General features: G+C 38.5%; 1 protein-coding gene across 1 annotated transcript; it reads right to left on the bottom strand.

The window, feature by feature from the left end:
- Positions 1-4,692: 4,692 nt before the first annotated feature.
- c1ql3a (complement component 1, q subcomponent-like 3a) lies at positions 4,693-24,927 on the bottom strand. Its single transcript, XM_026180934.1, has 3 exons — positions 24,900-24,927; positions 24,101-24,806; positions 4,693-6,542 (listed from the first exon to the last, which is right to left on the bottom strand). The coding sequence occupies exons 2-3, from the start codon at positions 24,689-24,691 to the stop codon at positions 6,363-6,365; spliced, it is 771 nt and encodes a 256-aa protein (XP_026036719.1). The 5' UTR covers positions 24,692-24,806; positions 24,900-24,927; the 3' UTR covers positions 4,693-6,362.
- Between the last annotated feature and the right edge of the window lie 1,524 nt (positions 24,928-26,451).

Below are 26,451 nucleotides of genomic sequence, written 5' to 3'. Positions count from 1 at the left end.
TTGCTAACTAAGGGTACATCACGACTGACAAGAGCCTCACAAGAAACATCTGACAAATATTACTACTGAGTGACAATCACATGACCAGTCTGTACAAAGATGAAATCTGCAAAGTCATGTTTCAATTTCTTGAAGTGCAGCAAGAAAGCAGGTATGTTACTTGTGACCTACTGCTACAAAGCCTAGATATGCAGGGCATCTGTGAGGAAATGTTACATTGTTACATCATTGGCATTGCAGCTGATGAGGAAGCCACTGGGTAACATAAAGTGATTAGTGTTAACGCTAAAAGCTGCAAAAATAGGTTGCTGTAAAATGCTTTACAGAGTCATTTTTTTTTTACATATGTATGAATTCCCAAAGTCCAGAAGTCTGTTTGTCTCCTTCTCTGTCTCCTTCTCTGTCTCCTTCTCTGTCTAGAGATTTGTAAAGATGATGGTACATGAGGGTAAATGGCTGATGCTTTTTTGATCCTATCCTATACTATTTGAACATTCCTATGAGCCTAATTCACCTAAACATATATTCCTACAGGGACATGATTTTTCTTATGGCTTTGGCTTTTATCTAACATCATATTATTACTCGCACTCTAATTACAGCAACTGAGTATTTGGTGTACTTGCATGTACATGCAGATACAGCACCACTGAGCATCTGGTGACCTTCTGACTGGTAGACAGTCCTCTCCTGAGGCACAGCCACCCTGAGGTGACACATTACAGATGAGACCTCCTCAGAAAAGTTGAATGAAACAATCGGGCATCAACACAGACTGCTTTCTTAGGCTGACATGATAGAATCTACTGTTGCAGAATATTTTATTTATTCTAATTGACAGCATGTTGTGGTGCTGCATTTGAAATCTTTTTAGATCAAATATTAAAGGGAAGTGGCACACCTCTGGCCAAATGGTGATAACCTCAGGTGTGTGTGATCTGACTGGTTCTGCCACTAAACTCGTGTTATTTATACATTATGGTATAATTACTTCACTTTATTTATTAACTCTTCTTACAACTTTTCCTTTTAGCTCAGTTTTTAAAATTGCACATCTTTTGCATTTAAATAAACCCACTGACTAAAGTGAAAATCTCTAAACACAACGAGGTCAACTAATGATTTTTTTTTCTTTATATGGTACACCAAGATATAACAGAGTCTATGTGCAGTTTGGTTTTACTTTATCAAAATACATGATAAAACTTTACTGAGATAAACATCTTTTGATGTGAAATTAACAACATGTGTGATGCCAGAAAAAGGTTTGACAGGCAACAACACAACTTAATGAAAAAGGAAAATAACTAAATTTAAGGTGAAATTGTTTCAGCTTACCCACAGGCTAATCTTAACCCATTCTTCCCTATAAACCTGTGATTGGTGTTTGCTGGCTTTTGTGCTGCTGTGCTGTCAGTCAGACCCCAGGCCTCCATCTGGATAACTAGCAGAGGTGTGAACATGGATATCAACAGTCTCCTTCATCGCCCTTCACCGCAGGCTGCGCTTTAGAAAAGGTGCTATGGTAAGTTGCCTGGACCATAAAGAATGAGATCAGTGTCATTGGAGTCTGAATCTCAATAAGTTGTGTAAAAATGGATTTATGTTTCTGCCTGAAATGTTCAAAATTCTTTTTTTCTCTCTTCACTTTCCAGTCAGCACAAATGATTGAAACTGATGGCTGCCCTCCTTCATCCAGGGCCTCTGCAGGGCCTCCAGGTCCAACCCTCATTATTTTATGTTTTTTTATTTTCAAATGACAAATTTATTTCTGATATATGTTCAAGAAAAATCCATTTAAACCTCGTTATAAATACTTTGAACCCTATTAGATTGCAAATATTCTTTCATGTTTTTTGGTGTCAAATAAAATCAACTCACATTTTTAGCAAATTCTCATTTAATGACAGGGTGTTGGCTTGGTTGCTACAATGTCTGAGAGGAGTTTCCATGTTTTGGAGACTCAGCCAGTAGTTTGATGGTGTTGTACCCTCACTGGGATCTTTGATAATCAGAATTGTTTTGCCCTGTGATAGCCAGTCTGGATCAGCACCTGCTGTTAACACCACCCTTATTTGTGCTGCCAGGCATCCATAAGCTTCTTCAGACAGTAGGCATGGATCATATCAGGTCCTGGTGCTCTCCATCTCTTCATTCTAGAGACTCACTGTATGTCTGCCTACGCGTGTGACTGGTTCTTCTTCTGGGAAGTTGTGGTCTGCTCTTAAGTCAGCCACCTCGCATTTTTTTTCACAGAGGTTTTTTCTAGTATTGCCCAGTTTTAGATCTGGGTGGGGCTGCTGTTGTATCATTGTTCCCTTTTAGCAGAGAGTACAACCTGGGTGGACCTTTGAAGAGCAGTGCATTTATTATCTTGCACTTTTCTCATATATCACTACAGCCAAGTGACCAGAGTTGTGAGCCTGTGATTGGCCATTTCTAGAGCCTCAATCTTGTTGTAATTTCTATTCAACCATGACATCCAAATTAACCAACAAACATCATATTGGACAACCAACCTCCTTGAACTCAAATATTTATCAATCATTTAGTGAAAATTGTAATGATTTGTAATTCTCTCTTCCGGGTGCTTGAGCAGGTACTCGGGTGTATGGTGGAACAGATGCTGTAGGAAATAATAATATTAGCTGCAAATGTGATTGATTGTTGTGGTTTACATAAGTGTGACTGTATTTGTGCAATTGTGAATTGTGGATGATGATTTATAGTGTAGCAACCACTCACCTCTTTTCTCCTTCTCGTTCCTTTCTGTCCTCTCAGAGTGTTCAAGCTAATGTGTCCCTGCAGGTCTGAATACTGTTTGAAGGTTCTTGTAGTTGAGTGAGGGAAATGCTTGGGGTTTTCCTAGGTGTTATTTGGGATTTGTAGGGTTATTTGTTTTATATGTTAAAAAAAAGTGTTATAGATAGATTTAACTATAAAATGTAACATATAAAATGGCGAATGGTCTTGTTGGTAGAGTGTGGGAACACCCATGGCAGATTATGAGGAGGATGTGGCAGATGGGTATAAAAACCTTCTTAAATAGCAACTGGCAGCTGCCAGTTGCTATTTAAGAAGTTTTTTTTTGCTGCAGGTAGAGCCACTCCATTATGTTTGGAAAATGGAAGTTCAAGTAACGCTCCATCCATTTCATATTGTCAGTCCTTGTCCATGTGTACCTTGTTCCAGTAGCCCACTTTCATTCAGTATGTTCTCAAGATGTGTTCTCTCAACAGCTGATGTGGACCTTGTTAAGCTGGGTAAAGTCAGCATGGGGTAGCATAGGTGGCAGAGCCTGGGGACTCTCACTAAATGCATGGCCTTGGCTTTTGATGAAGAATAGGATTTGACCTATAAAGACAGTTATGTTGCAAACATATAATAGTGATATCTCAAATACTTTGAAATTCACACACAGACACAGTGTTATTTCTATCCATTTTATTGAGATATTTTTGAAGTAATACTACACAGGGGACTGTTGTAAGACAGGAGGAGTGTGCAAAGTTTTCATAATATTGCACACACTTTATCTACCACACATACAATGGTCAGGCTATGACTTTACAACAAGTAATTATTGAATTAATAAGAGGATTAACTAAGCATCTCATTTCATCTACACTCTTCCAGAAAACAAAGAACATATTATATCAATACAGCATTTACAGAAGATTCCAGTATGAGCAACATTTTCAGACAGTCCTTGCATGACACCGTATTGTTGTCATTTTGTTATGTCTGCATAGTAGTTCCAGTTCACATTGCAGTTCAAATATACCATATGAGCAGTATGCACTCACATTTGTACTAACTTCAGGGACTGTAAAAACTGCACTAGAAAGAAAAGTGATCTTGGACAAAGGCACAGGAAATGACAGTTTTTAAATACTTGGATACCACTGATGCTGATAACACCATATTAATATTTGTAGGTATGTATGACACTTGTTTACATGCTATATAAATACAAAGGTTTTGTTAGAAAATAGGCCATGATAAGTTGTGTTCAGCACTTATGGCTATGATATTAGTTGGTAGACCAGAAAATCTTAATTTGATTGAGAAAGATGCAGCTTTAGTGAGGCTATGATACGACAAGCACCGATGCATTTCTATTCCAGGGTGTCAGATACTGTTTTGTTAGATTGCTGACATCTTCAAATTACACGTTTGTTTGTCTTTAGCAACTCATTATTCACTGTTTCTGAATTTCATTTTGATCTGTTTATGCTGCCGTTTAGATAATGTACCATGCATCTTCTTCCTTTCCAGTTCCACCTCATCTCAGGGCAGTTCATAAAAAAAAAATTAGACTCTTGATTGACCAGTCACAGTTTTTCATGTTTAATCTTTTCTTCCAAATTCTCTCTTTATTGAAATGTAATGCAACAGGGTCCTTCACAGGTGCAGTTGTATCACAGCTGCCTGACGCCCTTGGGAATGAGAACTGACTGCCTAAGACTTAGCAAACATGGTTACCAGGGCACCCTACGTTTCCTCTAAAGCCAAAAGAGGAAGTTCCAGGGAGATTCGCAACCACCCGAAAACTCCCTGCTTGCAGGCTGAACATTGATGGGTCAAGTATGCCAGCATACATTTACCTGCAAACCTACAGTTTGTGATTTTATTTTTAAATTTACTTTCACTGTGTTTTAAAAAAAAACCTTGGTGCAAAAAAAAGCCAAACCAAAAAAGAAAAAGAAATTGATACACAGAATAACAATTATTCTAGGTCCCCTAAAGTTCTCTGCATATGCTTAATATGCAGAGAACCTTCTGTGTGAATTAGGTGAGAAGGTCTTGGTGAGAAGACCTTGGTGAGAAGGTCTATTCCATAATTTCATTAAGGCTATCATGCCAGTAATGTAGTGTGAAAGGATATTAAAGCAATTTACAAAACGATTTTATACATATTCATGATTACACCTTTAATTTAAACTTTATTCAATGTAAAGAACCTCTAATATCGCCAGTTTTTAATACAATTCTTTGATAAGATTACGGTTGTCAAGCAATTATTTCTGCTGGTACAAACACAAGTCCATATGTCAGCCAACAACCCATTAAAATATGTTGTAGTCTACATGCTTTTTAAAGTGACTTATACTGTGAAATATGGTGTATCGAGATCATGTATGACATTTTACCATCTGTTATTTGACTAATCAGTACCAGCATCTCTTTGAAAAAGACAAAATGCATAAACATAAAATTGTGAACATTTGTCTGCGCTGTCTCGGTCATCTTCATTTGTAGACTAATCAGTTGTACACTGTTAAAACTGTTCAGAAATTGCAAAACCTTTCAGAGTTTGTGCATAGTCACTGCACCTACACCAGACAAGCAATAGCAGCCATACAAACTGCTGTTAAAATTACAAAAAACAAAAAACAATTTCCACTGGCTTTTAGCTTGTGTATAGACTGTAAGGACAGACCTGATCTATGCTAGATGCAGAGACATCAAACTGACCTCCTCATTAGACTGGAGAGACTGGGACATGACATGAAGTTTTGAGTCAAACGTCTTCCAGTAAATGCAATCCTACATTTATACATCAACATTCCCATCGCCAGGTATATCAGATAGTATATATTTAACTGAGTGTTGCATTATATTGGGTCCAAAAATGGGAAATAACATGACAAACATGAGTTTTAAGGTGACTAGGAGTGAAACACAAACTACTATTCTTCTGTATATGGAGCAAAAACATTTGCATTCATATTTGTTCTGATTGTGCTGTATATACCATTTCATTTTTCCATTAAATTGCTTTAATTTTTTTAGATATAAACAATTAAATGGTTCCAACTTGTAAAACCAAAAACACTAACAATCAAATCAAAAATTTTTGCATCAGCAGACTTAACTGGCCTTAGTTGTTGTTTTCACAAACAACTTTCTTAATGTCATGTTTATATTTGATTTCCTCTTTTCCACATTTACTTTGTTGATTTAAATGTTTGCTGGATTTGTTGATATGCTGCCTGTGATGATGTCAGATTCATGACAGAATTGTCTTCAAACCTCCAACCCCTGAAACGCCCTCCACCCCCGAGCTAACCACCATTACCCCACAAGTTCTACTATTGGAACAAGCATGTCAGTGTTAATTATGACATGATAGTATACAGACAGGAAATGTTTACAAAAAAAGTTAAACAATTAATTTTCCTGTCGAGAGATACTTTCAACAAGTATCATGAGAATAGCAAAACATAGGAAATACATTATGCAGCTTTCTCTTGGTTTCTCCACAAAAGTTTTAAAAAAATTACATTTGAAGAAGATGATTTGTGGAAGCGCTGAGCCAGAAGGCCAATAATTGAAAGCCAAAATGTAGTAATTATAGTTTAATCAGCGTAGATAATGAATCCAGAGAATGTGCTGTACTTGTTGTTGTTGCCTCCGTGAGCTTTTCCTCCATCTAGTTTAATGTAGACCTCATCTCCTGGCTCTAGATGCAGAACAGCACTGTTACTGGCATAGTCGTAGTTCTGGTCTGCATCCTGGGCTATGGCACTGGCACGTACCTACAGAAATACGTGAAATGCAGATACACACACAAACAGACAGAGTTGTGTTTCATCATGAGGACATTAAAAGGACTTACATTATATTTCATAGAGACTTACTACTATTTGTCTACCCCTGATTTTAATCAAGTCTTATTTCAAAATGTAATGTGTAAATGTAATGATTTGCATTAAGAGGAATTTTAGTTTGGCCCCAAGAGGGATGCAGGTCCCCTGTAATGTGATTGTGTAAAAAGATGTATGTCAACAACATGAGTAATAAGAAAAAGAAAAAATAGAGAAGCATACATATTAAGTGAGCATAAAAGCTCAAAAGAATTAGAGGGGAGCTACTGGCTTTAAAACAATAGAACAGTCAACCCCATGTGTTGTGGTACCTGTGGATAATTTGAGGATAAGCCCTAGCTATTCCAAGAAATCATGTCATTATAAAATAGTGTAATATAGTACATATAGTATGGCATACAGCTGGGCTCATCTATTCAATTCAATTCAGTTCAATTCAATTTTATTTATATAGTGCCAAATCACAACAACAGCCGCCTCAGTACAGGGCGGAGGTAGAGAACTTGTCCCACTGGTGCTCAGAAAATAACCTGACGCTGAGCATCCATAAAAGAAAAGAACTCATAATGGACTTCAGGAGACACTCCCACTCCCCTCTTATTATATATGGAATCTGTCTACACCTCCAGGTTTCTGGGCACGGTTATCCCTGCCGATCTTACCTGGACCCACAACACCTCATTAGATATCCACTTTGCTCTAACAGTTAGCAGTTAGACCAGTAAATACAATTATGATCAAAAGTTTAAGACCACTTAAAAAATGGCCAAAAAAACCCCATATTTTGCATGGTTGGATCTTAACAAGCTTCCAAGTAGAGCTTCGACATGGAAGAGGAAGAAATGGGAGTGAGACAAAACATTTTTTGAGCATGCAATTTATTGAAAACAACATTTAAACTGAAACAGGCTCTGCTCATCAAAAAGATCAGTAGAACCTCTCCTATGAATTTTTTCCCCCAATTTTGTGGTATAATCACGACCACTAACCCTAACTGAAAAAAGTGCAGGCCTTACAGTTAGTAACCCTAACTGTAAGGCCTGCACTTTTTAGATCTTGTTTTCAACTGATGGTTTTAAAATCAAAACAGAAATCCAAATCTGACTGATGGCATGTTATAGCTTATACACAATGGAGAAAACCGGGAACAGTAGTTAACTTTCTCGGGAGTGGCAGCCTACCAAGATTACTCCAAGAACATATCGACAACTAATTCAGATCACAAAAGAACCCAGAACAACATCTGAATTGTATGAAGGTATGGTCTACATTAAGGTCAGGACAGGTTCCAAGGGGAAAACCACTGCTGACCGAGAAGTTTTTGGATGGCATTTTGGATAAAATGAGGAATCATCAGGGATGATCTTTTATGAATTTCTGAAATCTGGTGTCTGCATTTTCTGGGAGATTTTGCAGTGGTTTGAGATTAAACTGCACACATGTAGAGCAGAGTCAGAAGAGGAATCTGGGCAGAATCTCATGTTATCTATCAAGGATGATTCGTAATAAATTTTTTATTTTTGATATGGGTGTTATTATACTTCATTAACTTTGTTCAGTTTGAGCGGAATTGTCCGTTTTACCTCAACGAAAAGTGCAGAAGCTTGAGATGAAACTCAGCACACAGTGTATAGGAATGTGAGAATTTCATGTCAACTATCAAGGATGATTTTTTTTAGTCTAGTCTTATTTAACCTCCTGGACCTGGCGTCCACATATGTGGACATCACATTTTGGGTTATTTAGACCAAATTACTCAATTTTGCTCTACAAGGACCTGATATCCACTTACATTATACATACATTATACACATTATACTGCCACTGTTCTATTGAAATTTTAAACGAATATCCTCATATGTGGCTCTCATTTTTCTTAGAAAACAAAATTAGGTTAAAAAAAAAGTCATTCTATGCCCAAATATCACAGAGAAACTAAAAATGCATGCCCTGGAAGAGTTCGGGTCTCAGGAGGTTAATTCACTTTGTTCAGTACAATTAGAATTGAAATAAATTGAAATAATCGTTTATAATATTTTCCAGGAACATTCAACGGATATCAAGTGAAATTCACCACAAACGTAATGCAGATTACATTGAGGATTTGAATTTATTTCTAACGGAAGCTGATCATGAACAAAAAAAGTTCATTACCAGGAAAATTCAGAAGAAAAATTTAAAAAAAGCACATCTTGCTACTGAAATGTAATTTCTCTTAATTTCCTCAAAATAACACGAGCCATGTCTCACCCTCTCCCTCCTCCCCCTATACACACACTTTCCCCTATCTCTCTCTCTCTTTCACCCACACACACACCCTGATTTTTGTCTTTAAATACACAACAACAATATATCTAATTTTCTGTCTGTTAAAGAAGTAATCAGCAACAAAAGAGAAGCTTTAGCTTTTAAATGACTGGTGCCCTGAGGCCAAAATGCTGCAAGCCTGACTGCTCATCATTGCAAGTCAAGTTCATGGTCTGGCTGCTGCAATGGGGTCTAATTCACTCAGCTTTAACATCATTTTGGGTTCTTGACTACCTTTGCATGAGCTTGCTGTCTGTACACATGCTTCCAAAGAGTTCGAGTTGTGTTAGCAGTATTATGCAGTTCCTATTGTCCTATATACACTTTGCATTCCACAATACAACCTTTGGAATAAAACTACAATATCCAATCAAAAACTGTTCTGCTATTTTCCTCTTCTTGGCACGTGAACTGACATTAGCTGATTGTAGCCCAACCAGGCAGAAAGAAAAAAACAAGAGTCAGTTTGAGTTCTTTTTTCCCCTTCCTATCCACCATGTGTGCTTGTAACTAAAGAGCCTTTGAAACGCAGGTAATGATATAATTGTACCTTTAATGTAATTACTGGGTTTAGTCCCTGTATAACTGAAAAATGTAGTAACACATTACTTTGGAAGGCCTTAAACCCAACACTGACTGTGGATTAATGAACTCCAGTGGACATTTAAAGACAATACATAGAATTCTTTGTGTGAAATAAATTAAATGGTAAATGGCCTGTATTTGTATAGCACTTTACTTAGTCCCTAAGGACCCCAAAGCGCTTTACACTACATTCAGTCATCCACCCATTCACACACTAAATATTAAATATTAAAATGTAGTCACAATAACAGTGGAAGAAGAATAATTACTCCAAAACAGTATACTGAAAAGTGAAAAGGAAAATATAAATTTACAAAAACAGAGGTGATTGTCATGGAAAATTTATTTTACCTAATGTATATTTTGTACAAATTGTCTTTTGTATGAAGACTCTAAGCTTTGCTCAAGGCCATGACACACTTCGTTACCAAGCTGGTGCCGACATGACAGTGAGCACTTCACTCACTGTCGAATAGCGAATAGACAAAGATTGCATCGACACGACAGAAGCTGTTACAATTTTGCCTTTTTGTCAATGCTGGTACAAACACTGTTCATGCTGTATTGATCCCATTGCAAAGGTTTTAACTTTCTTTCAATAAATCTCAGAAAATCAGTTGGGTTTCAATGCTCAAATTATTTTTCTACAACAGCGATGTGGCTGTGAAGGCAGATGTCGTTAAATATCTCATCATCACATCACATATAATTAATTGGCACATGACTACTGCATTGTTTTTATACCCAGGAAAGGAGAGAGAAGGGGATGAGAGAGCAGTGAAGATTAAAATTGCAGCAGATTGATACCAAAAGAGCAGGAAAGGTGAAGAAAAGATAAACATTCAAAAGACAAGACAGAGATGGCCACATTTAAAAGGTCCCATTATGACACCATAGAAGCAGAAGCTCTGGTAAAGTTGGCAAACAATGCTGAAGAATTTAAATCGCACTGATTGTATTATTTCAGTAGAATTCTGCAAGAGACAGCCTAATACTTACAGTGTTTGATATTTTATTTTAATTTTGCTCAAAAATATTGTGAATAACTTTAGAAGAGGTGCTGTTAATGCTTTCAGGGCTATGCTCAGCCCCAAGTGTTTCAAGTCAAACCTTAAAAGAAGAGAGGTCCCTGTATCTTAAACCCAAACTGTTAGTTCCACCAGGTGAAGGCTCCTCCTCCAATTATATTTTTTTCTAAATAGGGTTGGCAGCAATGAAATAAGTCGTGAAATTGAGCTTGCGCTATAATAACTTATCATCAATATGGGTGTTTAAGTTTACCATCACTAAGTTTTATAAATTAGTGAAACTTCTAGTTGAAATATATCCGTAGATTTACTGGGTGGGCCTGGACCCCATAGGCCCCTGCATAACACCGATGCTACCCACAGGTCCCCAGTCTAGGAGCTAAATGCTCTGTTAAGATAACAGAGTCCAGTTAGATCTTTAGGCTTTGACATGTTTTTATTATTCAAGATTTGTATGTAAGGAGAAGGAAGTTGAATTCAGTTCTGAACTCAACAGGGAGACAATGAACGGGACTCAGGAGTTATGGGGAAATATGGGCTCCTGTTCTAGTCCTAGTTGTTACTCTTGCTGCAGGATTCTGGATCAACTTTTCAACTGAAGACTTTTCAGGGAGCATTTTAAGCAGTCTGATATTAATGAATTACAATAATCCAGGCTAGAAGTAATACATGCATGGTGTCAGCCTCTCGGTTCTGAGTTCTTCTTATGCTTTGTGTTGTTTTTGTTATTTGTTTTATTTTGTTAGTCTTTTGTCTCGTGTGAGCTGGGTTTACTTTTTTTTCTTGTCCAATCTTCTGAGAGGAAGAGAAGGAGTAAAAAATCAGATTTCAGCCATAAACTGAACCCCCAGCTCAGAAATTGTAAACTGCCAGTGTTTCTTCAGACTTTAGTCATTCAGCCTAATAAATGATACCCAACGAGAGTCAATAGGGGAACAAGCTGTTTGTTTGGCATTGGCAAAGAAGAACTGGCAAGTTTTCCATGGGTACAACCCACCCATGCTCAACTCAACTCATGCTCAACCCAGAAATGCATTTTAGTTACAGAAAACAAAGGCTTTCCTAGATTTGTTGCCAAGAAGCATTGTTACAATAAAGAAATATTTAATCAAACACCAATTTCCTTACCTTTTGTGCTAAATTTAGTTCATTATTATTATTAGTAGACGTAGAATACATTTTATTTGTTGGAGCTTTAGGTGATGCCGTTATAAGGCATCACCTTATAACAAAAAGCAACACGAACAATATTAAAAGTAGAGATGGACGGATCGGTCCGATACTGACCTAAATTACTGGATCGGATATCGGAGAGAAATAAAAAATGTAATCCGATCCATTAAATATCAAAAAAGCACCTCACAAAACTTGCGACACGGCGTAACTCGGCTCGTCGGAGCAGTGTGCTCACGTGATAGAGCGGCTTTGTGTATTTCAAGGTTCAAGGTTCTTTATTTGTCACATGCATAGTTATACAAGTATAACACACAGTGAAATGTAGCCTGACACGCACCTCGACAAGTGCAAAAATGTGGGGTGGGGGGGGGGGGGTGGGGGGGGGGGTAGAGGAAGAACATTATATATATATATATATATATGTAGTATATACATTGGGTGAATGTGCAGTAGTAGCAGCAAGCAGGTGAATTCTGTACATTAATATGAATAGACATCTGACTATTTTACAGAATAGACAATATAAACATATTTAAAATTAAAGGAATTTGGAATGTACATTGTGCCTGGGTTTAGAGTGTTTGGAAGAGAGTCCTGTCTCAGTCAATTATAGATGATGTGAGAGGGCGGGTGTGTGTGTTTAGGGCCCGGATGGCTTGGGGATAGAAGTTCCTCTTGAGTTTTTGTAGCCTCTAGCAAACCAGCATTTCATCTCTGAGGAAGTTATCCCAGAGAGAAGTAAAGCAAGTGTGTAAGTTCATCTCTGAATGTTTGTAAAGCATTCCCACATTAAGCTTAACAACCGATATATGGAGCCAGTGCCTCTTCTTGCTGCTACTTCAATCGTGAAACTGATCAATGATCAGCTGATCGGCTTTTCTGTCGCAAGTCTGTCTCTCTTGTTTGTTTTTACCCCACTTCGAGCCAGAAAGAGGACACCAGCGGCTGAACAACAGCAGCACTTTTAAGCTTGATAAGCTGTTGTTAGAATTTATTTAATATTACTTTCTACACCAGGATCTTTTTCTACGTAGCTGACGGCTGGTAACTGTGCAGGGGCGGATCTAGCAAAGTTTAGCCAGGGGGGCCGATAGGGCATGAACAGGGAAAAGGGGGCACAAAGACATACTTTTCTTTTTTATTCTCATTTAAAATGTCTAGCTTTTAATAAATAATTATCTGAATCTTACACCCAAAGTTTTAATCTTATGTAAAATATAGGGACATAAAAAAGTGGTATCGTGCAAACTCTAATTAAAAGATGGGGAAAATAAAAATATAAAACATACAGAACATATAAAACAGGGTGATTATTGATGATATGCTAACTGATATTAATTGTGTCAAAGTGCTGTGTCCTTGATTCCAATGTTAGTCAGACATTTTAACAGAAGAACTGTGAAAGAAAAACACATAGGGCAAAGTACCAAATTAAACCAAAAAAAAACAATGCAAACTATAAACTCTCTAGGTAACTAGTGGGCACAAAGACCAGAAAGCAGAGTAACACTAGGTAACTGAACATTATGAAGGACAAGGAGAGACTGGGACAACATATACACAGTAGGGTGATTACGGAAAGGGGAAACAAATGGAAAACATGCCAGGAGAAAATCAAGAATAACAAGACAAGGGAAGTTAGACTCAACACAAATAAATTAATGCCAATACTGCAACTAGGACATGCAAACCTGACAGCGTGATAGACACGGAGACAAAACAGAGAGACCAGACAGACAAGGTGAAGGAATTACAAACACAAAGCACTGGGTCCAAAACACAGGATCCTAACAAATTAATTAGTAACCGTATTTTTCGGACTTAAAATCCTTTAATTTTCTCAAAAATCGACAATGCCCCTTAAAATCCGTATCATGTATAAATTCTGGTTGTGCTTACCAACCTTGAACCGATTTTATGTGGTACACAGCGCTCAAATATCTGTCAAAAAATGTTTTAGTACTACTTTAGTAAGCTATGAAGCCGCAGCACTTGATGGATTGTTGGAGCATTACGGCTACCGTAGTCAGGAGTCTTGTGGAGTAATCTGGGTCCAAACTCCGCTTCAGGTCCCAAAGTCAAACGAACACTGCAGCATCACAGAGAGTTAAAAACTGTCTAAATTCTTTCATCTTTAATAAAATGATCAATGTTGCTGCTTTACCAGGTGTAACAATTACGTTTAACATCCAGGCATCCATGAAATCAGAATTTATTACATTTAATAGAGTTAGAAGTTAGCAGGAAGTTAGCGTGCTAGTTTCCACCTAAACATCATATAGCATGTTCTGACTGAGAAATTTCTGAAAAAATTAAAACGCACAGCTCTGCTATCACTTCCAACATAAATGAAGACAGAAAACTAAACAACAGTGACTTTTGTAGGGTTACTGAAGTTGGGTTAGCTGGTTTATAATAATGTGCTACGTGACTGCTAGCGACACAGCTATGTTAGCATAATATAAACACAGTGAAGCTGGAGGATGAACGCTAACTTTTTTCCACTCGATGAAAGTTAACGTGAGGGTTCCTGATGGTTAGGGACAAATGCAATCGCGTGGCAGGATGCTTTAAAGGGAACAAACTTCAGTCAGGAGAACAACTGAGATAATCCATCCACAATACGAGGTTAGTCATTAATGGGAACATGGGAATAGAGTAGCTCTATTCAACATTACTGAATCAATGGTACAGAAGTGGAGAAAGCAAAAAGAATGAGTTGAGCAAAGTTTGACTTATCTGACTGTTTTGTTTCGCTTAATACACCTTATAATCTGGTGCGCCTTATGTATGAAAACAGATCGGTTTATCGACAATGTACCTTATAATCCGGTTATTATAATCCTTATAATCCGATAAACAATACGGTAACTGTGTAGGTTCTCAGTCAGCCAGGTCATTGTAATCTAAGGAGCTTCGAAAGATTTAAGATTTAAGTTTCTCGAAGACTACCTCTTGTCCGAGAAGCTTTTTCACACCTTGGCTTATCTGATGAGGCACATGATCAACAACCCTCTTAAGGGACAACTCCCACTAGGGCTTAAATATCTGGGAATCCCCGATTTGGTCTTAGAACTGAAGCTTCTGAAATGAGAGGTGAAACGTTTTCAAGAAACTTAAATAAGTCAAGTCGCTTTTCTTTCCAAGCTCCTTGGATTAGTTAACTTTTTGAAAACTGTTCTTTTAAGAGTTTCTGAAATAAATATATGTGTATGTGACTTTGTCACAAAATGTACTTGAAAATGAGGATAGGAAGCCGCAGTCTATGTGGATCTGGATCCTGGATCTAGGAGTTCCAGGCCATCCGCAGACCACCAAGAGTAAGAGAAAGTCTTCTCAGTAAGTAATTGATTAGTAATTATAGCACTTTCTGAAAGACATACTGTTATGAAATGTGTGCCTGTCACCCTCTCCGTCCCTCACTCTCTCACCCTCTCTGTCCCTCACTCTCTCACCCTCTCTGTCCCTCACTCTCTTGCTCTCTTCATCCCTAGCTCTCTAGTCCTCTCTGTTTCTTCCCTCTGTTCCCTGTATTTATTCAGTCTGCCCTTTAGTGTGTTTTTCCTGTTTTAGCCTGGCAGTCTCCTGTCCGGTGTGTTGTCCTGTGGACAAGCAGTTAAGTCAGTTGGTAATAGATGGCATAATAGAACATTTGCCTGTGCCACAGCTCGTGTCTAAGCTCATTTCGATCCTTTAGCCTGCATTTTTTAATCAAAATAAATTTTGTCCATTCATAACTCCATCGTCACTGACTACTCTTGTTCAAATAGGTATCCACAAAGACAGTACAAGAAGATTTACTGATAGAGAAGCAAAAAACAGAGGAGTAACTCTAGTTAAACTCCTTTTCTCTGTGTCTGTGTGGTTCTTGGTTATCTGGGTCATGGTAGTCCTGAGAACTTGAAAAGAAGGCAGCTGGTTTTCTTTAGGTTTTTTGAACACTTTCTACCTCTCTCACCTCTCCATGAAGCTTCTTTGGTTATAGAAGAACTGGTGGAGAGCGCCAGGTAGTAAACCACTTGTCTGGACTGTCCCATTCGAGGTATTCCTGAGGGTTGTTAACCATTTACTTGGTAACCTACAACTTGACCATGTCCTCACATGAGGCATGTGTGAAAAAAAGATGTCATTCCCATCACCTGAGCCAACAGGTTAATATTCTGTGAGACATTACCCCACCCCACCATTGTTTGAGCTATTGAGGTCACCTGAGGCTACTAGTAAGTGAGAGTTGAGATTCCTGGGAAGGGATCTCGGGATTCAATTGTTGGTGACTGACAGCTGGGGCAAAAAAGTATTTAGTCAGCCACCGATTGTGCAAGTTCCCCCACTTAAAATGATGACAGAGGTCAGTAATTTGCACCAGAGGTACACTTCAACTGTGAGAGACAGAATGTGAAAAATAAAATCCATGAATTCACATGGTAGGATTTGTAAAGAATTTATTCATAAATCAGGGTGGAAAATAAGTATTTGGTCACCTCAAACATGGAAAATCTCTGGCTCTCACAGACCTGTAACGTCTTCTGTAAGAAGCTTTTCTGTCCCCCACTCGTTACCTGTATGAATGGCACCTGTTTGAACTCATCATCTGTATAAAAGACACCTGTCCACAGCCTCAAACAGTCAGACTCCAAACTCCGCCATGGCCAAGACCAAAGAGCTTTCGAAGGACACCAGGAAAAGTATTGTAGACCTGCACCAGACTGGGAAGAGTGAATCTACAATAGGCAAGCAGCTTGGCGTGAAAAAATCAACTGTGGGAGCAATCATCAGAAAATGGAAGACATACAAGACCACTGATAATCTCCCTCGATCTGGGGCTCCACGCAAGATCTCATCCCGTGGGGTCAAAATGATCATGAGAACGGTGAGCAAAGATCCCAGAACCACACGGGGGGACCTGGTGAATGACCTGCAGAGAGCTGGGACCAAAGTAACAAAGGTCACCATCAGTAACACACTACAACGGCAGGGAATCAAATCCCGCAGTGCCAGACGTGTTCCGCTGCTGAAGCCAGTGCATGTCCAGGCCCGTCTGAAGTTTGCCAGAGAGCACATGGATGATACAGCAGAGGATTGGGAGAATGTCATGTGGTCAGATGAAACCAAAGTAGAACTTTTTGGTATAAACTCAACTCGTCGTGTTTGGAGGAAGAAGAATACTGAGTTGCATCCCAAGAACACCATACCTACTGTGAAGCATGGGGGTGGAAACATCATGCTATGGGGCTGTTTTTCTGCCAAGGGGACAGGACGACTGATCCGTGTTAAGGACAGAATGAATGGGGCCATGTATCGTGAGATTTTGAGTCAAAACCTCCTTCCATCAGTGAGAACTTTGAAGATGAAACGAGGCTGGGTCTTCCAACATGACAATGATCCAAAACACACCGCCCGGGCAACAAAGGAGTGGCTCCGTAAGAAGCATTTGAAAGTCCTGGAGTGGCCTAGCAAGTCTCCAGACCTCAACCCCATAGAAAATCTGTGGCGGGAGTTGAAAGTCCGTGTTGCTCGGCGACAGCCCCAAAACATCACTGCTCTCGAGAAGATCTGCATGGAGGAATGGGCCAAAATACCAGCTACTGTGTGTGCAAACCTGGTAAAGACCTATAGTAAACGTTTGACCTCTGTTATTGCCAACAAAGGTTATGTTACAAAGTATTGAGTTGTATTTTTGTTATTGACCAAATACTTATTTTCCACCCTGATTTACGAATAAATTCTTTACAAATCCTACCATGTGGATTCATGGATTTTTTTTCACATTCTGTCTCTCACAGTTGAAGTGTACCTCTGGTGCAAATTACTGACCTCTGTCATCATTTTAGGTGGGGGAACTTGCACAATCGGTGGCTGACTAAATACTTTTTTGCCCCACTGTATGTCATTTATAAAAACAGACATATGTTACTCTTAACCACTGCTATAACTGCTACTACATCACGTCTACATGATCATAGTTAGATTTCATATAACTGTATTTATAAATGGCATACTACAGAGGAGTAATGCTATATAAATGAAGTAAGCACTTGCTAATACCTGAATAATACTTAATAGTAGGGATGGGTATCGTTTAGGTTTTATCCGATACCGGTGCCGGTGCCGGTGCTTAAACGGTGCTCAAACCGGTGCTTAAAGAATGGAGAACACCAACTTTGTCCAAAAACCTCTCATGTTCAGCTGTTTTTTTTGTAAAAAGATAACAATGTTAGCCTTTTCTGCAGCTATAGAGCATATATGGTATCACTCTTGGCTGGAAGCAGTGCTTAATCAATGGAAAAAACACAAACTTTGTCCAAAAACCTCTCATGTTTAACTGTTTTCCACTTTTTCTTTGGTCATTTTAGCCTTTTTGGCCAGGGTGAAGGGAGTATCTGCCATCAAACAAGAAGACAGCTGCATGTAGCTACGACGGTGTTTGCTAGTTCACCTTACATGCATTAATGTAATAACGTGGTTAGCCTACTCAACGTAAATTACACACGAACAACATTAAGCTACTCACGCAGAGAAGAACGGCTGCTGCTGCATCATCATCCTCATCATTTCTGCTACACTGGCAGGGCTAGGTGCCAGGACTCTCCTCTTCGGGTTTTTGGGGGATGTTGCTAACTCCGGGTCCGATAACAGGCACCACACCCGCAGTAGATGTGCACGGTGTGAGGTCTCGCAGCAAGCTATCAAATACAGTGCATTTCTCGGCTTTAAAAAAGCCCGCTATGAGTCGCCAGGTGTTTCATCGGATTTTGAGGTGTTACCTCCTTTGATAGTATCACAGTATCAGCTTAAAGCACTTGTTGCAGGCTGCTGAGTTTGCATATTTTGCTCTGAAGTACAGCCAGACTTTGACCGCTTCGCCTTGGGCATTTTTAATCTGTAGCTCTGCTCTAAAAGAACGTACGTACCTGGCCCGCCTACTATCCTCGGAAACGTAAAATGATTGGCTAGAATCTAAAGTGTATCACAGCTCAGGAAAAAAAAGCACCGAAATAAAGCACCGAAATGTGCGCTGCTTTCGGTCTGGTTACTACTGTTTATGTCAGAACCGGTGCCATCATGGCACCGGATACTGGTACCCATCCCTACTTAATAGTGTGCCATTATTATAAAGTGCTGCCAAATAAAGTGATATTTAAATGTGTGACTAGACACTTAAACACTCTTACTGCTTTACAAATATGCTGGGTTACCTGTGCAGTGTACATTGTAATACTAGAAAAAGCAGTAAATAAATGTATATAAGTCTGTATGCACTGCATATACTTTAATTGTTCCAAAATAATATTCCACAACTTTACAGCCCTAATTTTAATATACACAGTTAGTCTAGTCCATGCTGATTCTATTTTGCAGATAGTCCAGCTATTTCCATCCAGAATAGAGCAGGTCACATTTAAATATTTCTCGAGGCTCCACATGCACAATTAGAAGTTCCTTTTGCTGAAAACATGGAGCTCAGCTTTTCAGCTGAATTCACTGGACTCTTACTTTGAATTGCAATCACATTAGAGATTAATTCTACAGTAATGATCAAAAGTGAACATTTTGTCCAAGTATGCCAACAATATTGCTTTAATCATTCCTTAAAGCTTTTTCAGCTGTGGTGGAGGTTCAGCATAACAAATAGTCACAAATGTTTTGTGAATAGTTAATATTAAAACAGTACTTCTGAAGTACGACAGAGGTGTGTTTTCTGCAAATTGTTTGCATCCTCTTTATATGTTGTGGTCACCAATATTAGGCCAGTTTGTTTTTTCTTCTTAGCTCTTACTTTTAGACATATTTTTGGACAAACAAACGTGTCCCACTGGAGTGTGCAGTATGTAACATATGCATGGAGCCACCAGAGAGTGATTAAAAGCTGTGTCCATTTGAATACCCAGAGGAATGCACCTCTCATTTCAAAATAAAATTCTGATTGCATCTGAGAGAAAATGAGGTAAGTGGATAAATTCCTGATTAAGAAGTATCTGTTGTTGAATACAAAATAATACAAAATAAAGTACAATTTGTAAATTATGGTTCCAATCAAATTAAAATACTACAATTAAATTGTGCTTTAGGCAACTTTGTGAGTGACAACTCATTACAGTATGAATGCAGAGTCCACCAGCTAGTCAAACCTCTGCTTGTTTAGCCTGCAGTTATACTACAAGATGCAAAATGTTCTTCACTAACTTTGACTAGATTTTTAATTAATTGCATAGAGATTAATGAATGCACCTTAATAACACAGCTATCTCCTGTTAACATTAACTTACTGACTTCACATCTCTCATTTGAATAAATATGTCACAGTTTCAAAAGACCGGGATGGTGAAGGGCAAAAGGCCACACTAGTGGAGTCGTTGTAGAGTGTACATCGAAATTTTATTGTTTTGCTTAACTTTGAAAACCGAGGGAGTGTGGCTAAAGGAGGAATCCATTAAAATGTTAATCTCTATGAGATGGCTGTGGTTAGAGCAGATTTAGATAGTATTAAGATAGTATGAAAGCGCATCACAAAACCCTTCAGTGAAACATATTTTTTATGTACTTGAAAACAGCAAAAAATTTCAACTTCAACGCAGCATGGCGTAGTGCAGTTCCAGCAAGAAGTATTTATTTTTATTTATTTATTTATTTTGTATGCGTTAGTCTAGAAAACTACTAGAAGATGAGATTATTTCCACATGCATATGAACTCAATGCTGACATCCTGTCTTCTATGAGTCAGCGTGGTTTCCTTTAATCATTATTGTTATTGTTATGAATATAAAATGAGTGGATTTAGTTCCTTTGATATTACCTTAACCATACAGGTTTACTGTATTTGTTGGCTGTTCAGCATTACAATAGGTAAAGTATGTTTGTGTTATTTGAGAAGAATAAAAGGTTTTGTATATATATATTGCATAACGTCAGCGTTACCGTTACAAGTAGTGTGGGCAGCAAGATGCTACAGTGGTTATTGCTTATCACCTTATGGCAAAACGGTCCTGTATTCTAAGCTGGTGGACAGCTGGCTAGTTTATTCTGCTTGTCACAGGGCCCCAAATTGCTCCCACTGGATTCACTGCTGTCGCATAATAATTAATCCCTTAAATGCATAGAGTACAGAACTGTTTGAAGGTGTGTGTCTGAATATTACTTTTAAAAAAATCCCTTTGAGCGTTCATATAAAGTAAAAAGTTTAGAACATTTAAAATATCTATCTAAACTCAGAAGGCGGTACAGTGGTTAGCACTGCAAAGGTTGTGGGATCGAAATGTTCTTTCTGGGTACTCCACCTTTCTCACACAGTCCAAACACATGGATAGATCTGTAATATAGAATAATTCTGTTCAATTTTATCTGTGTACCAAATCACACAATAGTCACCTCAAGGTGCTTTATATTGGATAAGGTAAAGATCCTACAATAATACATACAGAGAAGAACCCAACAATCATATGACTCCCTTTGAGCAAGCACTTTGGTGACAGTGGGAAGAAAAACTCCCTTTTAACAGGAAGAAACCTCCGGCAAAACCAGGCTCAGGGAGGGGCGGCCATCTGCCACAACCAGTTGGGGGTGATGGGAGACAGGACAGACATGCTGTGGAAGAGAGCCAGAGATTAATAATAACTTATGATTAAATGCAGAGAGGTGTACAAAAACATAGTGAGTGATAAAGTTCAGTGAAGAGGAAACACTCAGTACCTCACGAGAAGCCCCCAGTAGGATAGACTTATTGCAGTGTAACTAAGGGGGGATTCAGGCCCTAACTATATGCTTTAGCAAAAAGGAAAGTTTTAAGCCTAATCTTTAAAATAAAGAAGGTGTCTGAGAGCTGGAAGCTCGATGCCTCCCATCCTACTTTTAAATACTTTATGAACCACAATTAAACCAGCAGTCTGAAAGCGGGTTCTTTTGGGGTGATACGTATGAGGTCTTTATGATAAGATGAGCCTGATTATTATTGTATGGAATACCTAATGTACTATAAAACAGCATGGAATTAAAGAAAAGTACATAAATATTTATAATTGGTTTACGACTATCACTGTAACATCTTGTTTATTTGTGGTTACTGTTAGGTGTCAATTTACATTTTTAAAGCTTGTTTTATTATTCGGTCATATAAAAGTCATATTGAGAAAAGGCAACAACAGAAAATTTAAAAATAATAATTTAATCTTACAGAGTCAACAATGAAATGCACTCACAGTTTAATTCTGCTTCTCATACTGTTGCACCCAGACTGTGGACTATTTCTACGGTGGACTCGGTGGAGACCTTCAAAAAGCAGCTAAAGAAATTTTATTTCAAAAAGCATTTAATTAGACCAGGGTTTTTATGATGTATTTATGACTGTATTGTATTGTGTATTGTGTTTTTTTACCTTTCTTGTGAAGCACTTTGTGACATATGTCTGTGAAAAGTACTATATAAATAAACTGTGCTTACTTACTTTTCTTCTAAATTAACTGACTTAGTGGGATGACACATATGCAGTGAACTTAAATTGTCTCAAAACATAAATGTAAAAGAACAAACTTGAAACTCAGACCAGGATTAGTGCACAGAATGCCACAGAACTTAGGATATGATAAATCTTAACTCTATCTTTTTTTTTAATAAGTTGGCTTAAAATATGGAGTGGTTTCATCAGTATTTAGCAAATGATATCTAAGAATTTTTTTCATAGCCTGATAGAGCCTGCATATGGAGGAAGAGGCAAAGACGGATGCATCTTTCTTTGCAGAATCTGAGAAAATCAAGAACCGGAGAGCTTCACCTTTACTTGACAGTCACACTATGCAGTCCACATTTAACACACATAGTTATATGTAAGATGTAAGGCCACTTTACATTTTGAAGATAAATCATGTTTGAGTTTTTGAACAGTCTCCTCAGAATTTCCTTTTCAATCTAAAATATGTCTCAAAGAGTTGTAGTACCTTCCAAAGACAAAATTACTTGATAAGGCTGATTTAAATTTTTTCACAAGTATATTTGTTTTTGACAACATTTTAGGAATAATCATAACAATCACTTCAGCAGGTCTTGCTTATTTTCCTCCATGACACTCTGAATATATGGTCAAAAATCCCAATACCAGTAACCCTAATTGAAATATGTATTTCAGCATCTGATTTGTCATGGTGTGCAGTTCTACTGCATTAATCCCAAAGATATTTGCTGTATTCCTTGTGCTTTGCAGCAGTATTACAGTAGTCGGCTGACAGGCAGAAGAGATGTGCTTGGTGGAGCGGTGCTGCAACACTGGTTTGCCCCACAGATTAGATCTATCGCTGACAGCCTGATCACTATAGAGACGCAGAGAGAGCAGGACACCGTGATGGAACAAACACATACCAGATGAAACAGAGGCAGTAAATGGCTTCTGTAGTTCACTCGGTCTGTAATTATTATTATTGTTATCGTCATTATTAGTTTTTTACTTTTATTATTATTGTTGTTGTATCATAAAATACCTTTATGTGATGTACTTTTGGGGTAAATTATTGTCGTATATTTCATTTTTCTTTCTTATTTCCTTTATTCAGGCCGTGGATTTGGAATCCATATTACTTGAGATGTTGGACAGTGAGTGCAAAATCTATTGTTATGTATATTCTTTAGTGATTTATTTTGCTAACATGTAGAGGTTTAAACAAACTACGGTTACATATCTTACTACCTAAACAGCTAAAATTAATCAAATGCACAAATACCATGGCACTCTATTGTTTGGAATAGAACTCACTAGCCAGTTTGAAGATTAGACTTGTCTAAATATCATTATAAAGTACACTGGTAAAGTTGTGTGGGTTTGTTTGTACTCCTAAATATATGTGGCTACTGGATGATAAAAAACACTCTTGTTCTCATTTAATCAGTCAAAAAGCATTTCAAAGAGAAGCTGTACAAAGATCCTGTCGGATTCTTTATTGTTTCTCTAACCATTGCACTTAGTATAAATATTACTTAGTGTCATCTTCTCTTCTGTCCTATTAGGTGGCCAACACTGTATTTTGCCTCTCGTAGAAATGCATTGCTCAGTCTAAGCATCACTGCCTTGCGGTTTCACCAAAAACCACAGACTCCACTTCGTTTAGTTCCACTGTTTCTCTGTTAGATTGGCTGACAGCACGCTTGTTCACCTCTTATTTGCATACTGCAGGTCTATCAATAGGCTTTTACATTAGTTCAGTTGCTGTCGAGAACTTTTAAATGTTTTTATATTAGGATATATATGGCTGCTAACTTGTAGATAGTCCAGAGATGTATCAAATGTACCTAACAAAATGTGACGTGTTAAATTAAAGTCAGATACTGTGGACACGCACGCCTAACAATGGAAACCTCGTGGAACTGCAGAGTTTGCTTTAAATCTTTGCTTCTACGTGCCGTTTGTTTTACCTGATTGTTTTTGCACAGATCAGCCCACATGCTTGTGCCGTCCCCTCCGCGCATCAGGACGTGGTAAGCGAAGAAATAAATCCCAGGGATGGAACACGTGAACTTTCCAGTGGTCGGGTCATAGTGGTTTCCCAGGTTGGTCACCACGTCGTCAAACTTGAGTACTTCGTAACCCTCGTGCTGTTTTTTCAGCCCTGCGTAAAACGCAATCTTGGGTACGGTGCTGTAGGTGGCCGCGCTAATAGCACTGGCAGCACCGCTCGGTCCCGGAGGTCCCGGTAAACCGGGTCTGCCGGGTTCACCTCTTTCACCAGGTGGGCCGGCTGGACCGGGTGGTCCCTGTTCACCTGGCAATCCCTTTGGCCCTACCTTACCCGGACGGCCCGGTTCTCCTTTCGGACCTTGGATAAAAGTGGGTAAAGACTGCATTAAGCTGTTGTCGCGCACGGTATCGGCTGTGGCAGTGCTGGTTGGAGATTTGGTGCCGTATGGGTCACACACCATCCTACAAGTACCGAGCATCTCGTAGTGTGCAGCTGTCCCCGCTGAGCTGACTAGAACAGGGATGAGAATGACCAAAACCAGTACCATAACGACCCCCAGGACCCCCGCCGCCACCAGCCGCTTCCTGCCGACCAGCCGCGTCAGCGCAGGACGATCCTGTTGTCTGCTTTTAGGTGAAATTTTGCTGGCTAGGTAGCAGACCCTTATAAAGAAAAAAAAATGTAGCACAGCTACACTTTTTTGCTAATGTTAATTAACTTTTAAAGTACAGCCCCCCTCCCCTCTGTATCCTCACCTCTCCCCTCTCCACACTTTTCCTGCTGATGCACTGATTATTCAAGTCTCTCAGAAAGTTGGTCCGTTTAGAAGTCTGCGATTTCCCAAACCGTTTGATTTAGCATCTCCGACACGCTGTCCAAGAGAGATACGCGGTCTGCTCCTTTTTGATCCACAGACCTCAAACTGAAGGTGAATCAGGATCAGTTAAAGCGTCTGCAGGGTGCTCCAAGAGTCCACGCAGAAGCGCCGGGGAGGGGGGGAGATGTTCTGTTATCCAATAGGAATAGGGAAGGTTGTTTAAAGAAAAGAAATGTCCGTTTTTTTTCTTTCTAGATCAAATGTAATCCAGAGATTTGTCATTTGCCTTCTGTTTAGTCTGCTCTGAAAATTTCATGAATTTTATCAAGTCATTAATCGTCCTCCATAACCCAGAGAATGAAACAGCAGCTGTACAAGCTTGAGAAGAAATAGTCTATATTTGCCATCTTAATAAACATTTAATTTAAGCTGCTGAACACAAAATTCATATAAATTCCTTCATATGGATAACAGAATGTAATAAATCGAAGTTTGGGGAGATCTTAATGTCAGAAACATTTCATCATGATTTAAAATCAAAAGAAGTTATTTTGTAGACTTATTTAACCTACCTTATAGCAGATTTATATCATGTGAATATTTTGTACATTTTCATATTTTTATACTTTTACGTTTATGATATTTAGTAGTCAACTATAATGTAATCATTTAAACATGTAAGCAATTTAAACAAATTAACTTCTTAAGTAAAACTGATAATTGCATTGATACATTTATTATAACAATGTATGAATCATGAAAGGACTTTACAGACATAAAATTCAGTAGAATTTTTTTTTCTACACTCATGTTGTCACATACAGAATCAAGTGTATCACATACACTCACAAGCCACGTCTGTTTACCTGCTTGTTAACACAAATAACTAATCAGCCTATCACATGGCAGCAACTCAGTGCATTTAGAGACAACCTGCTGAAGTGCAAACTGAGCATCAAAATGAGGAAGAAAGGGGATTTAAGTGACTTTGAACATGGCATGGTTGTTGGTGCCAGAGGGCTGAGTATTTCACAAATTGTTGATCTACTGGGATTTTCCCGCACAGTCATCTGTAGGGTTTACAGAAAATGGTCTGAAAAAGAGAAAATATCCAGCAGGCTGCAGTCTGAGCGAAAATGCCTTGTTGGTGCAAGAGGTCAGAGGAGAATGGACAGACTGCATCAAGCTGATGGGAAGGCAAAAGTTACTGAAATAATGACTTGTTACAACCAAGGTATGTAGAAAAGCATCTGTGAATGCATAACACATCAAACCTTTAAGCAGATGAGTCATAAAAGTCCACACTAGGTGCCACTTCAGTCATCTAAGAACAGTGAACTTCAATTTGGACAGGCTCAACAAACCACATTAATTAAGCTGGTCCCACATTTAGACGCTAGGGTCAAAATTTGGAGTAAATAAGCACTAGCCTTGGTGAGCATTCCAATCAAAGTCTAAAATGCAAAACGTGGTTTGTAGATTATAGCCAA

This window comes from Astatotilapia calliptera, chromosome 9 (assembly GCF_900246225.1).
Source record: "Astatotilapia calliptera chromosome 9, fAstCal1.2, whole genome shotgun sequence".
NCBI lineage: Eukaryota > Metazoa > Chordata > Actinopteri > Cichliformes > Cichlidae > Astatotilapia > Astatotilapia calliptera.
The sequence above is the reverse complement of the archived record's forward strand: the minus strand, read 5'-3'. Positions and strand labels throughout refer to the sequence as shown.

Bases quoted from the DNA above. Each gene is read 5' to 3' on its own strand.
- c1ql3a (XM_026180934.1), bottom strand. From the start codon at position 24,691: ATGGTACTGGTTTTGGTCATTCTCATCCCTGTTCTAGTCAGCTCAGCG. The intron at 6,543-24,100 runs GTAAAACAAACG...GTATTTCTGTAG, and splicing joins ATCTGTGCAAAAACAATCAG to GTACGTGCCAGTGCCATAGC.